The following is a 16,587-nucleotide window of genomic DNA, read 5'->3' as shown; positions in this document are numbered from 1 at the left end:
CAATTTACTTGAAGCACATTTATTCATGTTACAAATTGCAATGGCAAGTTCAGCCTTAATCAGAGTTTGACTTTCAAACTTCTTCCTGGCATCTGAAAAGAGATTAAATATCACAGAACACCTGAGTGGCAACATTTGAGAAATTCATTAAATTAACAATTAACAGCGAGCAATGTCCTTTTATGGTTGGCAAGTATATTCATGAGGAATATTCTAGGTTCAAATTCAGTTGGATAAATTTAGTTGTGAAATCACAAACTAATGCCAGAGTGTTCACTCTGCATTCTCCTCCCACTGTTCCATTAGAAGTGGGCCTGGGAGAAACAACGCATGAAAAATGTGATTGTTCTCTACCTCTGCTAGCTATCAAAGAAAACACCTCCCTGCTGCTGTGGACCGCATATCTGTCTTTCTTCTTTTCCTACCTCTTCCTCCCCCAGTATTCTGAAAACAAATTGATATCTCAGCAAGGGGAGTAAAAAAAAAATCAGCACCGCCTCCATATAAGCAAAAGAGTGAAGAGAATGTTAGACAAGTGTTTGCATATTCTCTGGAACGATCTTTATATAAGATTTGTTGATGAATTCATTTTTTAACAAGCTGTCTATTGTATTATTTTTGTAAATTATGTAAACGTACATATATGAGCTGAATTTGTCTGATTGTGAGTGTTCCCACACTCACTTAACAACTCCTACTTTTCTTAGTCATAACCATCTGCTTTCCTATTTTGCACTTTAAGAAGTCATGACAAAAAAACTGTTCTTTACAATAATATGTTCTAGGACCTACTAAACACAGTATTCTGATTGATGTTGCGTGTGTGGAATATGCATTAAGAAGGAAAAAAAATTCACTTTTTATTTATTTTTTATCATCTCAGGGGAATGCCGTTTTGCCTTGTGCTGCCACTTGCTGTCGACTGAAAATAACATCACAGCGCCCCGGGGCCCAGCTTGAGAATGTCACATGACCAAACCCCAAAAATCAGGTGAGCCATGTCGGTTGTTACGTAAACACAATATTAATCAGAATACCGTGTTTATACAAAAGGGGCACATAGAACATATTATTGTCAAGATTTTAATTTATTTATTTTTTTACTTGAGTTCCCTTTTAAGAAGAGAGAAGTACTGTATGTCTCCCAGTAAGTCATATCTGTGTTGAATAAGTCAAATGTAGGTTGTATAGGTGAACAAGAAATATATCACAATGGCGAAATATTACATTTATTTGTTTTTCAGAATCAACCCATTAAAAAGGGAAAACACATTTTAGAAACCCTTTATACAGTGTATCAAAAAGGCCCAATTCAATTGAATCTCTGCAGTCAGAACTGCACATTTCATTACCATACATTATTGGCAATCCTGACTGCTGCTTCTCACAAAGCATCAAAAGTCCATAATCCAAAGTGGTAAGAAAAACAAGAATTAACAAGCACCAAATTAGAAACAATTCCTTGATGATTAAATGCAATGCTATTTTGGGACCAACCAACCAAGTACATTGGATTTAATATTTTCGAGGGTAAACCAATTAACATGTGGAATGTTAATCATTGTGAACATTTAGAAACACATGGATTCTAATTACAAAAAAAAAAGAACAGCCTGCCCTTATTCATTAATTGCTAGTGCACGTCACAAATCTGACTTCTATATGAAAATGACTCAGAAAGGCGATGAATGTGTGAATGATTATGTACTCCAATCAAAGTGATTGAGAGAAAAACATGGTTGCTGTAAGTCACTGGTCTGAAGTCAATTAAATACAGTTTTTCAACGTAGCTACTTTAGCCACAGAGAAGAGGTTGTGCACACCAGAATTATCAGGCTCAAGTTTTTTTCCTCATTGTTGAAATCTGTTTAACCATTTTAAACAGTATGCCTCAAAAAGGACGAGAGGGGGGAAAAAAACCACACGTAACCTTCATGTATGCTAACTTAGTGGTGGTTAGCAAGAAGCTTCACTAACAGCTCGTCTGCCTCCATCCTTAAATTGTGTGTTTTCCTCTTGTCGGCTTTCCTCGGTGTGTCTTTTGCTGCTCTTCGCAGCACTAAAAATGCTTTTCAATTTGCTTTCATCTCATTCATTTGGCAAATACTGTACAGATAGAAGAAGTAAACATACATGATCTCCCCATCAAAAGGTTCTGTAGTATAGCTGAGTCAGCGTCAGCACACAAGCATTTTTTTTAGCAACAAGGACAGGAGCCCCAAGGCCACGAAGGGGCAACAGGTTGTTTTAAAATGCATAACGAATTAGTGAGTTTTTGGTCATGGGAGGGTCACTTTATGCTCATGACTTTGGAATCGCACGGTCACTAATCAAGTGCTATTGCAGACAAAAAGAAATGGCTGGACAAATGCTAAGTCTGCTTCCTGACTACTGTCGAGGCTGTCAAGCAGTGTAAATTGAATTACCCCTCAAGGGATTCAACACTGTTTTATATAATAAATTACATACACTTGAGAATTAAAATACACACATGACTGGCAGAACCAGTGGGGAGTAGTAGCGTCATTTTAAGTATTATTGGCTCAGGTTTCAACAATGCAGGCGCCAGCCTAAAACAGGTGTATACAGTAAATTAGCCCTACTAATGCTTTTGTAATGACCACTTCTGCCATATGTCTAAAGTTCAGTTTTAGCAAATAGGTGAGCGTAAGAAACTGCATGTGTAGTTTATGCAAGTCTAATTGTGCCTAAGGACAATAACAGCCAGAACAAGCCAGATATTTGTTGCTTTATTAATGACTTGCAGACTTTAACAGTAAGAGTTGTCTTGTTTAGAGACTATTTATAAAACTTTTATGAAGATGCCTTCTTATGCCATGGTACTAATTTGGGGGTAGTTGGATTAAAACAATATGCAGCATAAAATTAAGGCATTAAAAATGTTTGCTGCTCTATGCAAAAGGCAAAAAAAAAAAAGCAAAAGGAAATGATCAACGAGTGCTCTTTGAGTCAATTGTTTTGTCATCAAATGGTTCATTTTTTCAGAATGGTCCAATCGCGGTCGCAGTAAACGCTGATCGCTGAGGGGTTATGAGACGAATCCAAAAAGGGGTTGAAGGAAGAGGCCCACTGTCCCCAGGACACACACGGTCACAAAAACCCATAGGAAGATTCTGTCAATCACCATGGCAACGTACTTCCAGTCATCTTCCACCTGCGAGTCAGAGAAGGGGCAAAACAAAAAGACAGAAAAGATTTCAGTTGTGGTATTAAAAATAAAGGAGTTGAAAATTTCTTGTTGTTTCACTAAAAATGGACACCTTCACAGACACTTCTACACTGAAAATCAGAGTGTCACTAGAAGTGCTTTGGCATAGCTGTTATGATGAATACCATTTTGCATTCCAGAAGTTTACTCTCCTGTGGGGCATTTTTAGCTGCTGCGTTTTTAACTGAAAGAGTGAGTAGGGAAAAACGATTCAATTCCAAGAAGTGTGTTTATAAATAACATGATTCTATTGTTTTGGGACAGGCTGGAATCTGCAACATTTGTGTTCTGAGATCAAGCAGAGCTCTCCTAAATGTGTTTTTGCATTCATACATTATGTATGGGGTTTGTGTGCCGTGCTGTACATATTTTCCCTCTAAAACGCTGCAGGGTTTATCAAGTGTCCAAATTGAATTTCCTATTAGATTTAATTCTAAAATTATGACAATTATATTTCCTAGAATGCTACAGCTGACTAAAAGGTTAACAAAACTGTGAAATGTGATATATATTTTTTGATGTATATAAATCCTGCTCTTAAATTTGTCACTGACATGCAGGAGAGGGGTGGCCTTCGGCAATTTTTTTGGAAAATATGTTAATTTTCTCGTACGGCCGGAGAATTTCCGGGCCGGTCTGTACAACTATACAGTACAGTAGCTACGCCAAAAAGGAATATGAACTCAACATGAACTACTTTATCTGCCTGTCCAAAATAATTGGGGAATCTTTTTCAAGATGAAGAAAAATCCTTGATATTGTAAACAAATGATGATACAGTGTATGTACAAATGTTGTTGTTCGCCCCGCAAAATAAAAATTCAACATAATTTGCACCCATATTTACAGATTTATATTTCATACTGTACTTTAAGTAGGGATGCACCAAAAATTTGGCTATTGAAAAAAATTCTATTTTGGCCAAAAATTGCCCAAATTGAAATGTCATTTAGACTTTTGTCATTTGAGATAATAGCAATAGGATTACTACAAACTTTAGAAAATGTTGGTCGGTTCAGCATTTTATCATTGAACTGACCAGTTGCCTCATATCTTCATCAGTTCTATAGCATCTTATTTGTACTACTGACTCTTTTCTTCTGCTTTGTCAACTATTGCTTTTGGCACCTGCTTGCTTTGTTGAACAATTGTGACATTTGTTGCCTTTTGATGACCTGACCGGACCTGAGATTACGACACATATTAGATTTACGTATATCCACACATGAAAGAGGTCTGGGTCGTACTTACAAAAAAAACAAACAAAAAAAAACAGCAACAACCAAAAAAAGTATTATTTACATAGGAATGAAAAAAATAAGGCACCGGTACATGAAAAATCGCCCCCCCACCGCCCTCCCAAAAATTTTTTGAATTGACCTGCAGTATAAACAGCCTAAAACAAATTTGGCAAAGTGCAAAAAAGGATCCAGTCAAGGAATTTTTGGGAGGTCTTAAGGGACAATATTATCATTTTTTTATTTTTTTCTTTCTTTTTTTCTGTTTTGGTTTCCTCTTTTTGGGGGGGGTTTGACCAAGAATTTTCATTTTCATGCATCCCTAATTATAAGCACAGACATGACATTTCTACAGAGATGACAGAGTTAGTTCACTTGTGTCGGCCACAAAGGATAACAACTGACCTCTTTGGCTTCGTTTCGGCTTCTCATGTTCTCGGCGATATACTTGACGCTCTCGATGGCCTGCTTAATCTCGGGTGACACAACAGAGAAGGCCACGACTGAATTTATGCTCTGTGGACTCAGCTGACGTGTCGTTTTTACAGTTGTTGTCGATTCAGGACTTTCCTTCCCGTGCTGGCAGGGACAAGAGCATTTTTTCCCAGCGCAGCCTTCCATGGAGGACAATGTCGTGTCCCCAAACTCCAGACAATTTAGGGAACCCCCGCCAACCTGCTGAAAAGCAAAAACAAAAAAATAAAAGTTCAGTCTCTTGATAATACGTTCAAAAATAAACGTTTTTTCAACAGCGTAGTTAATGAGGGGTTGTCCTCTGTGTTATTAGTGTAAACAGAAATAAATTCTGTACATGAAACCAACAAATACATAACAAGCTAGTATTTTACAGCACTCTGAGAAGACTGAAGAATAACTTTTGTATAGCCAGTATGCTATCAGATGCTCAAATTGAGTGTGCAGTTGTGAGAAGAGGAAATGCATACAAAAAATATGAATGGTTTCGATATGTTCACTGCTTTACCATAGCATGCACCACTGAGCTCTTCCCACATCAGAGATAAATCACATTTATGAGGTTATTTGACATCTACCAGAGGACCGTGGAACAATTTAACAAACCAACATCTGTCAAAGAGGTTTTATGTCGATGGGGATGCAAATCGACTTCTCAGTCAAGCTCAGTCTGCAGCTCGACTGCTGGCTGCAGTAAAGAAACTTTATTTTGTTCTGAACACACCATCAGAATCATAGTTTTACAAATGCGTAGTAGTGAATTTTAAATGATGGGTGTTGTTCCTAACCCACTTAACGAGTAGCTGTGGATTTTGAGCAGATTGGGTTATTTTTATCCAAGGTTGGGTTAAATATTTTGACCCATCATATTGGTTTGAGGATTGGATTTGGGTGTGCTGATGAGCTGAAGCTGTTCGCCATTTTGGACAGTTGTTGTGTACTGAAGTTGAAGTCAATCTTAATGTAATATTTTGGTGGTGGCTGGAGGGGTATGTGGCGAACAGGGTGCTTCAGCAGACGTGACTGCCGCGCCCCTGGCGCATCTGTGATTTTGGTGAAAAAAAGTAGACTAGATTTTAGACTCTGGAAAACCAAGCGTAATGGTAGCGCAGATGGTATAATGCGATTTTTGTGGATTTAAACAGGGTGCAGGCAGACAGATTCTGAGCTCCGCGGACATGTGTGGCCGGATGTTATTGTACTGACAACAGTGGGGGACATCCGAATCATTGTATAAGTCAATTCATTGAACCAATTATTATCATAATAATCTTAAAGCTATTTTAATAGTACCCCGCTGTACAACTTGGAGGGGCGCATGGGGGAACTTGGGTTACACAGGTCATGGCTACAAGGCGGTCTTTAAATGTACACATCACATGCACAGCCAACTACATCGTCCGCAAGGTCAGCTCTTTTTACCTATTTAGGTATTTCACCTATATGAATGCACTTAGCGCGTGCCAGCAAAACAGTGCAAAATGCCCTATTCTATCTTCGCCAATAAAATAAAATACCAAAAGAAACAAGAATCTACCCATGCACAAAGTTAGACTGTGCTGAGCGCGAGTCTTTTGCAGGGCACAAAAATAGGGCCCATCGTTCGAGTGGCTTGCTATGGTAACCCCTGACCAGGGAATATTGTTTCTTAGCAGAAAATGTTGAAAAAAAAATGTTTGGGGGGTTTTGTTACATAAAATTTTTAAAAAGAATTTTTTTTTTTTTCTTTTTTAACCACAGCTATACTGTGTGATGACTTGGTAACTAATTTCCTTGGTAGCTTTTACTTAGCGGTTTGAGGAGTTTTGAACCCCTTGGTGGTTCAAAATCCTGAACCAACAAATCTTGAACTGGTTTAAATCCTCATCCTAATGTGCATATAAGAAACTCAGCATTGGACCCAGCACCGGGTTTTACTTTTTTTCCTGGCAATTTTAGGCATGTAGCTATCATGTTTATTGTTGTTGCTCTCTGTTTTGTCTTTGCTTTATAGCAGAAATGGCTGTGCACCACACATTCTACACACTGATTCAACGTTACGTAAGCAAGTAAAATCCATCCATCCATTTTCTATTCCAATTGGTGGGCTGCAGCCTACCTCTGACTTTGTGCAAGCAGTGTGGTACACGCCGGACTGTTCACCAGTCAATCACCAGGCCAGGCACAAATCGACAAACAACTATTCACTCTCATAATCACACCAATGGGCAATTTGAGACTTCAGTTTAACTAACATGCATGTTTTTGGAATGTGGGAATAAGCACCGTGTTTGGACTAGGAAATGTAAGAAACAAACACCAGTCACGAGAAGAGAGTACTGTTGTTTAGAACAGTGAGCAGAAGTGTACTGTAGTTTTTCTTGAACATAGCACACTTGGGTTTGCTTCCTCTATTTGGCAGAAGTACCTCTGTTTGACACGTTGTGACATGACACACCCGTTTATACACAAATGGATGAAGGAACTCTTGCCTGCGTCAAGTTATTCTTCCTCTTCTTGGCTCCTCTGCCTCCTCCTCCCCCTCCAGCTCCTCCTGCCTCCCCACTGTCGTCCAACCCTCCAGCCTTGCTGCTGTCTTCATCAGTTGGTCTCCGCATCAACATAATCCTCGGCAGCACTTTTAGAAACACCGAGCGCACCCATCCGGGCATCGTGTGCGTCATGGGGGTGCGGTAATGCACGTTCAACACGAAAACCGTAATGACAATGCTGAGCGTGACGAAGATCATGGTGAAGAGCAAATACTCTCCAATCAGCGGGATGACCAGCGACGTGGAGGGGATGGTCTCGGTGATAACGAGTAGAAATACAGTGAGGGAGAGCAGGACGGAGATACAGAGCGTGACCTTCTCTCCGCAGTCGGACGGGAGATAGAAAACCAGCACTGTGAGGAAAGAGATGAGGAGGCAGGGGATGATGAGGTTGATGGTGTAGAAGAGTGGCAGTCGACGGATGTAGAAGGAGTAAGTGATGTCTGGGTAGATTTCCTCGCAGCAGTTGTACTTGATATCATGCTTGTAGCCTGGAGCGTCAATGATCTCCCACTCACCGCTCTCCCAGAAGTCTTTGAGGTTGACCTAAATGACGGATACAAAGCTGTAGTTGCACAATCAATGACGTTGTCCGCCAGTCTGAACGATCCAAATTTGGATCTGCACCAAATACTTTCCACACTATAAGGCTCTTCGGAGTATAAGGCGCACCTTCAATGAATGGCCTATTTTAAAACTGTTTTCGTACATGGGGCGCACCGCATTATATGATATAGATAGAATGCAAGCTACTATAGTGCCTGAGGTTGTGCACCCACTAGATTTCTGGTAATGTGACAGAATTGGCACCAGAATAAAATTTTGTCTGCTTTTCTTCTGCAAAGTTTCCTAAAATCGGTTTAATTCTTGAGCATGCTTGAACAGCACACTCCCGCTGCCTAAAAGGCTTTGAGACCAAATATAATCAAGGCAACGATAATAATATTTATATAAGATTTAAGATCAAAGTGGCGTCAGATTTTCTTCTGAATAATAAAGGCACGTGTCTGCAAGATGCCGCTCATCAATGTTACTGTTGATGCAGGTCTCTTGAGAATGTAACTCCAAGTCCTTGTTATGAAATGCTCATCGTTTGTCTTTCATTCACAATACAACGGTGAGCAATTTTTGTTTCCTCTACAGTGTGCTTGACTTGTGAGACTGTCTCGCAATCCCTTCTTGCTAAGGTGATATATTTGGCAGCAGCTACCCACTTGAATTTAAATGAAACAAAAACAGAGACGACTACAAACGTTTAGAAGTTGGTGGCACTCAAGTAGGCTATGTTCATACTGCAGGTCAAATCCTGTTTGTTTGTTTTTTTCACTTTGTGATATGTATCTGATTTTTTTTTCCATGCAATGTCAACAGTACATTATAGATTTTTTTTTTCGCAAATCTGACCCAGGCCTCTTTGATGTGTGGATGTAAATTGGAGATGTGTGTACGGTAGCTGTTGTGACTGCATTATGGCTGCTCAGGTCAGGCTCATCCCACCTATGTTATCAAAAGGTGGAAAATGGCACAATTTTTTTTCTTAAAAAAAAAAAAAACAGCAGGTGCAAAGAACAATGGCGGAGAACGATAAGAAAACAGTCAGCAGCGAAAGGAAGACCCTTCAGATAAATGGAGGGGGTTGGTCAGTTCAAGCACAAAATTGTTGAAATTGCCGCAAATGCATCAGGAGTGAAAGCTACACGCAGAGCCATATTTACTTCTGTAAATGCTGCACCATGTGACGTCATGTTTTGTGCACGTGCTTCATGGACACAATCCGTTCACATTAGAAGTTGCGTTTGTTTCTGTAATGTGAACGACCACACAAAAAAATATCCCATTTAACACAATATCTGAATTGAGTATCACGTCCTGCAGTGTGAACACAGTCTTCGATGAACATGAACATGGATGCCAGCCTAGTAGTAACTGGGAACTGAATTATTTTCTTACTCGAAAAATGTTTTGTTTTGTTTTTTGCAAAATAGCTTCTGCTACAGGGTCTGGATGCTTGTCAGCATATCACCAGGTCGATTTCATTGTTGTGCTGAACTGATTTGTCTATAATAGATGTGACTAGTTGAACATTCATCTCATCAAATTCCAAATTATATTTGATGGACAAAAAAATTGCTTCAGTCATGTTAGTTGACAGTTTGTGAAGTTAATTATCCATCCATCCATTTTCTGATCCGCTTATCCTCACATGGGTCGCGGGGCGTGCTGGAGCCTATCCCAGCTGTTTTTGAGCAGTAGGCGGGGGAACACCCTGAACTGTCTGCAAGCCAGTCGCAGGGCACACTTAGACACACAACCATTCACGCTCAGACTAACACCAAGGGACAATTTGGAGTGTTCCATTAGCTAGCCATGCATGTTTTTTGGAATGTGGGAGGAAACCAGAGTATCCAGTGAAAACCCACGCAGGCTCGGGGAGAACATGCAAACTCCGCTGGAATCGAACCTTGCACCTCTGCACTATGAAGCCGACGCGCTCATCAGTCGACACCGTCCGCCCTTGAAGTTAATTAGCTATCTCAAATTCATGATATCTTAATGGCAATATCAGATATTTGAAAGCATTTGTCACTTAATTAGATCAGTGTCCACATGCTTCAGAAAGGAAAGATTAAATTCACTGTAAACAAACTCAAATACAGTATAAAGGGGGTGCAAAAATAGGTGCTCAGTTATCCATCCATCCATTTTCTAATCCGTGCGTGTGCTGCACCCTTTCCCAACTGACTTCAATCAGTAGGCGAGATACACTCTGAACTGGTTGCCAGCATATCGCAGGACACACAACCATTCAGACTCACAATCATACTTCGGGACAATTTAGAGTGTTCAATTAACATACCGAATAAAAATACATTCATCATACATCACTAACTTCACCGAAGTGACACTACTGCATATCTACTTTTGCATCCTCGTGTATTGTCCCGAACACTGACCTTAGATCCAATAAGTACCAGGTCAATTTTGGCTTTGTCATAAGTCCACGAGCCGAACTTCATTGAGCAGTTCTGATAGTCGAACGGGAAGTAGGTGATGTCCATGGGGCAGGAGGATTTGAAAATAGCGGGAGGAATCCAGGTTATGGTACCATCAAACTTGAGCAGTGCCTTGGTTTTATCCTCCACCAGGAAATCCCCAACGGCACTGCATATGAAGCGCATGTGTACAGTATGCGGACGTGTAACAACATCAGCGTTGACATGGCGATTTGAAAAGGACACACAGGTTCAAGGATGACATGTTAAATACTGGAGGACGACATGCAAACAAGAAACAAGATAAAATAGGTGGCATCTTTCTGCTTCTGTGGCAGCTATGATCACAAAAAGAGGACGTATAGATATACTTTCTTAGTCTGTTTGTTCCAGTGTCATTCAGAGACATGTAAAGAATGTAGCACCAGAGGCTGAATAAACTATATTGTTATCCATTGTCATTCAAATCTCGCACGACGCATGCATTCGTGGTGGCAAAGAGACGGTTAATGGGATTGACGCGCTCACTTGTTGTACAGAACAATATCGGGTCTCCAGATCTTGTTTGATGGGACTCGAATGAACTCTATTCCATCAAAATCATCGGGCATCCATCGCAGCTTGTAATCATTCCAAATCTGAAAAACAACAAGAGAGGTCGATGATCAATCTGTTTTTGCTGTCAAAGCTGCAAGCTGTACAGGCCCCTCAAGAAACCAACATGCATACAAAAAGTTTAAATGACGTATTCTTATTGCGCACATTCTTTTGAGGCTTTGTTTCTTCTTGCAGAAAACGACTACCGGTATTTACATACCCCCCCCACCCCCAAAAAACAAAGTAAATAATAATTGTATGGCGGGGGTTTAATGCATTCATGCCTGCTTGAAGCACAGACTGTGTAACTGTGAGCAAAAAAAAAAAAAAAACATTTACCGGGTCCTGAGCAGTCAATCTGTTTTATGGAGCAAGTCAATCAACAAAAAGACAGGATTCACTTGCTATTCTGTCAACATACCTGCAGGTAATGTTTCTCGATCCATTAGTCTTGGCTATTTGCATGCCAATCAAGATGAAGTCTTTCATTAGCCGGGCGGATTAATGCCCAGTCCCAACCGAGAGCCGTTTAATTAACCACTTTATGCTACACTGCCTTTCCCATTTATCTGGGATTATGTTAAACTGGAGATGAAATTCCTGGTAGGGTGAGCTGGATGCCTTATTGTTTATAAGATGCCACCGATTCCACACTGACGCAAACATAGAAGCGCTTCAAATCCGCTGATATACAAAACATTTTGTATGACACAAAATACATTGCAAGCCAGGAGGGTATGAAAGCACGTCATGCATTAAACTCATTTGACAAGGTTCAGATCAACGTATGAGGCAGCAGCATGAGCAGAATGTTTTTACAGAATGAGTTGAATTTACCTAGAAACAGGCTTGGAGATGGAATCACCTGGAGAGTTGCTACAGTGGCGTTAATCCGCTCTCATGATATTCTTAAAAATAGATAGCTGAGACTCGACAAACAAAAGTAACCTCTACAGACAATTTTAATGACTTTTTGAGTGGAGAAAAAGATCGCGGCAACAACCTGTGTTCTGTTGAATGGTATCACCATCAAACAGATATGTAAGGACAGTTAAAAATTGTGACTCTAATGTCACGCGTCGATTTGGCTCTTATCAAAAACACGCAGACCATGAGAGCAAATATGGCGATTGAATGAGTATGTGGCAGGGCGAAGTCAAGAGTTTAGTGTACCGTATGTGGCGAAAGACCTGCAGAGTGGAACTGCGTGACTATACACGCAAATGTTAGCAATGACCATTTCATCCATCTGAAATCGTTTGTTTTCCTGGTACAACCTTGAGTGCTGTGTTTAACATTTCAGTAATAACTGGAAACGGCGTGATGGCATGCATGGAGTGAGGCTAAAGCATTAATAGTGGCTTTTCACACTGATTAGTCTGTAGAGCTGCTCTTCACCTCAGCTATTGTGGACCCTTCTAATTAAAATGAGAAGCACACAGTTTGACAAGTGTGTCTTTGTCCCACACAAACATTGACAGCCCACCTCTTGTGCTAGTCCACACGGGAATTTGATCAAATTATTTTACCCAGTAGTGTGTATGATGTGTATGTGTGTGAGAGTGTACGCATGCCCGTACTTACATGCCTGAGCCACAAATTTGTTTCCATGATCTGATTGACCTCATCCTGCAGAGAAGCAGAGAAGATGTGAACTTGTTTTATTTTTTTTTTTCCAGTGAGTCCAATATTGCCTATGGATTCCATAAAGAGAAAGTGGGTGACTGTCCCAGTACTATTGCTTGGGTGTAAAATGCTTTATGTTTTTGCTTCCACGCTCGTGCTTTATTGGATATATCCATTCATATAAATGAAATTATAATGTAATATTGGTAGTTTTTCTTTTTTCATTTTAACTGCTGGATCTCCCTATCCTTGTTCAGCAACAGAAACGACATTGCCAAGTTCATTAAAAACAAAAATAGAACATATGTGAATGACATTCTCTTGCAAGAAAAAAACCTTTGGAATGACCTGCATTTCTCCATAAATTGGTCATAAAATGTGATCTTATTTTCATCTAATTAACAAACTGGACAACCCCCTTTTTTTTAAACAAAGGCCACACCAACTATTGTTTTCACACCAAATAAACATCACATTGAGAGCTGATGAAATGAAGTGGTTGGGCATCCTTTGGCGGCAATCACCTCTAACAACGGGTTTGTGTCCTGCAGTTGCAGCTCAGATCTGCGCAACTGTCAAGAAGAATTTTGGACAATTTCTCTTGACTAAACTGATTCAGCTCTGCAATAGTCTTGAGATGTCTGGTGTGGTCTCTTGAGGTCATGCCACAGCAGCTCAATTGAGTTGAGGTCAAGACTGGACCAGTTTAGACAGCTTTGATTGGCAGAGGGATGTCTGTGGCTTCAGTTCGCCTGCAGAATTTCTTGATTAACTTGGAAATGAATTTTCTCATCAACGATATAATGCATTCTAGACCTGAGGCAGCAAAGCGATGTGGAACCATGATGCCCGCTTGTCTATACAGTACTTCATAGTTGAGATGAGATTTTGATGGTGGTGTGCTGTGCCTTTTTTTTTCCTCTCCACACAACATTTTGCCACTATTGTGTTGAAACCCCAAGGCACTTTTCAGCAAACTTACTCTGCAGCCGTCTTTTTTTTTTCTTTTTTTCCCCAAACTGCAGTGGCTACCTCTGAAGTGTCCTCAAATGACATCCATTCTTGATTTATGATTTTTGTTTCTGAAATCACGCCTAAGATTGTTCTTGACCTCATTGAGAATTTCGTGCTGTGATCTTATAGTTAGCTGACTCCTGACCCAGTGAAGCTTTTGGAAAATCTATTAGCAACATTGTGTCTTCAATGAAAACATGAACACATAATGTTTTGTCTTGTATGACTCTGAGCAGGCTGGGTTTCTTGACTGTAATGTTGTGATGAAGATCAGATCACATTTCATAACGGCCTTGCTGTGTGGAGTTTGCACGTTTTCCTCTTGCCTGTGTGGGTTTTCTCCAGGTTCTCTGGTTTCCACCCACATTCCCGAAAACATGCATGGTATATTATGAATGAATACTTTATTGTCATTGCACACTTGTTACAACGAAATTCTGCAGGAGCCTCCACCCCCAAGTGCGTCGCAAAATATAAAAATATAAAAAATATATAAATACATTGCACTCCCCTAGACCCACAATTGATCACTCTGAAATTGTCCTTAGGTATGATTGTAAGTGTGAATTGTTGTTTGTCTATGTGGATACTGCGATTGACCAGTTCAAGGGTGTCCCCCGCCTACTGCCCTAAGTCAGCTGGGATAGGCTCCAGCACACCCGTGACCCCAGTCTACGACCGAGCCACCCTTAAAAACAATTTCATTCATCCTTTGACTATAATCACATTGAAAGTGAATCTTCACACGATTTTTTGCGCCACCTAGAATGCACAGCGCATCTGCCCAGTTCAGCTAATGAGCGAGCCAGCCCTGTGCCATACCATGAGCAGAACCCGTGTAAATAAATGATCATATTTATTCAGCGTCTGTGTGAGTTTAACTTACAACTTTGACCAGCTGTGAGATGGAAACTTCAAACTCCACCGTGACAGGGTCTGAGACATTCTCCACCGGTCTGATGAACTGGTTGTACCTCCTGAAGAGCTTTCTGAAGAGGCGATCTTCTGCTTTAGATGCAAGGCTGTCTGAAGGTGCAGTGAGAAAAGAGACAGGCAAGCCAAGAGCACGTGTACTTGATAAAAGTGCATCTGAATTTGGAAAGGAAATGTCAGGTCAAATCAATGTTCATGGGTGAGGTCGAGTCGACAAAGGGAAGCTGAAGAAATGATAACTTATACAGTTAACGCTGCGAATTCATGACAAACAAAGCACGGAATGTATTCCTAAACAGTCTGTGCAATTTATTATTTATTATAAGTACCATTATGTGCAGTTGGAACATAAACATTGTGCTTGAACATAGGAATTCAAAAAACTACTTGGGTATTCCATTAAAATGTTGCACATAAAAGCGACATTAAAATTTACCTTAATAAATGTTATTTAAAAACAATTTTTAAAAATGATTAAATGCAAATGCATTGTAATTTTACTTTAAATACAACTGAATTGTACTCAGCAAGACTGCTTTAAAAAAAAAAAAAGATGGGAGGGAGTTGCACATACATTGGAAAAATTATGTAAAAAAGATTTACATAAAAAATAAAAATAAAAAAAAAAAACAAGAAGTTCGGACATCAGTTGCACGCATTGCGATCATGTTTCACTGTTTTTCATTGTACCGCACTTTGTGAACCACTGCTGAAGGATATTGTTTGGCACATGATTGTCATGTGACCCTCAAAGTACTGCAGGCCAGATTGATGTATTTAAAATAAAAATTACCTCCGGTGACAAATACACACGCCTACATGAGAGTACTCTTCACATCCGAGTTACACGACTGATGCCAACAGTCAAACATGATGGCAAAATGTCTGGCCATCAGTTTATACCCTCAAGCTCCAGCACCCTTGGGTTGTGCATGTCGTCAATGACCCAAAACATACCAGCAAAACCACCTCTGAATGGCCCAAAAAATAAAATCACGTTTTTTTGGCACGGCCAAGTCGCTCCATGGACATCATTCAATTGGGTATTCAGCCGAAGTGTGAGCATTCCAAGCTTAAAAACTCTTCAATAAGAGAGTTTTCAAAGAAGAGTGAGCCAGAATTCCTCCAAAGCAATGCAAGACTCATCAACAGTTATTGCAAATAAATAATTTGCCACCAAAAAATAAAACATTATTTGCCACCAAGGGTCGCATGGACAGTTATCAGGTTAAGGGCCCTTGAACTGTTTATATACAGTACACACACACACAAACACACACACACACACTTCTGGTGTGGAGTTTGTATGTTCCTCCTGTGCCGGCGTGGGTTTTCTCTGGGTACTCTGGTTTCCTCCCACATTCCAAAAACATGCATGGCAGATTGATTGAATGCTTTAAGTCACATATGTCAAAGTGCCGGCCCGCGGGCCAAATCCGGCCCGCGAGAATGTTTTCAGTGGCCCCTGGGATGATATTGATTTATTATTAGACCCGGCCCGCGGTCCGCAGCAAGCCGAGAGCCCGCAGAGCTTTTACACGCACCAAAACTACATTTCCCACAATGCAACGGTGACGCGCCAAGCAGTCGGCCGCTTTATTTAAATATTTATTCGTCAAGCAGTCGTTCCCATTACAGTGACATTAGCTTTCAGATACCCATCAAAAATGGCAAAACGGAAGGTGGACACTGAGAACCGGGGGTTTCAAACAAGGTGAGAGTCGAAGAACATGTTCATGGACGTAGCTGGAAAACCTGTGTGTCTTCTGTGTGGAGAAAGTGTGGCGCGATTGAAATAGTGTAATCTGAGACGACATCATGAAACGAAACACGCAAACAAGAACATGGACATGGAGGGGGAAGGGGGATTTCATTAAAAACGGTATACTTAAAGTTTGTGACGAAGTTTACCCCGAAAAAAAGCAACTCTTTTTAAACGTGAGCATTAGCAG

General features: G+C 40.3%; 1 protein-coding gene across 1 annotated transcript in view; it reads right to left on the bottom strand.

Annotated features, from left to right (window-relative positions):
• Positions 1-1,216: 1,216 nt before the first annotated feature.
• chrna6 (cholinergic receptor, nicotinic, alpha 6) overlaps positions 1,217-16,587 on the bottom strand; it is a 22,082-nt gene continuing 6,711 nt past the window's right edge. The window contains 7 exon segments of the mRNA XM_019889024.1: positions 1,217-3,175; positions 4,873-5,142; positions 7,341-8,018; positions 10,427-10,634; positions 10,994-11,103; positions 12,647-12,691; positions 14,589-14,728. Coding sequence (XP_019744583.1) covers positions 3,050-3,175; positions 4,873-5,142; positions 7,341-8,018; positions 10,427-10,634; positions 10,994-11,103; positions 12,647-12,691; positions 14,589-14,728 — 1,577 coding nt within the window. The 3' untranslated portion in view covers positions 1,217-3,049.

The sequence above is a fragment of the Hippocampus comes genome, unplaced genomic scaffold, assembly GCF_001891065.2.
Source record: "Hippocampus comes isolate QL1 unplaced genomic scaffold, H_comes_QL1_v1.1 scaffold86, whole genome shotgun sequence".
Taxonomy (NCBI): domain Eukaryota; kingdom Metazoa; phylum Chordata; class Actinopteri; order Syngnathiformes; family Syngnathidae; genus Hippocampus; species Hippocampus comes.
Note: the sequence above shows the minus strand (reverse complement) of the source record. Positions and strands in the feature narration are given on the sequence as shown.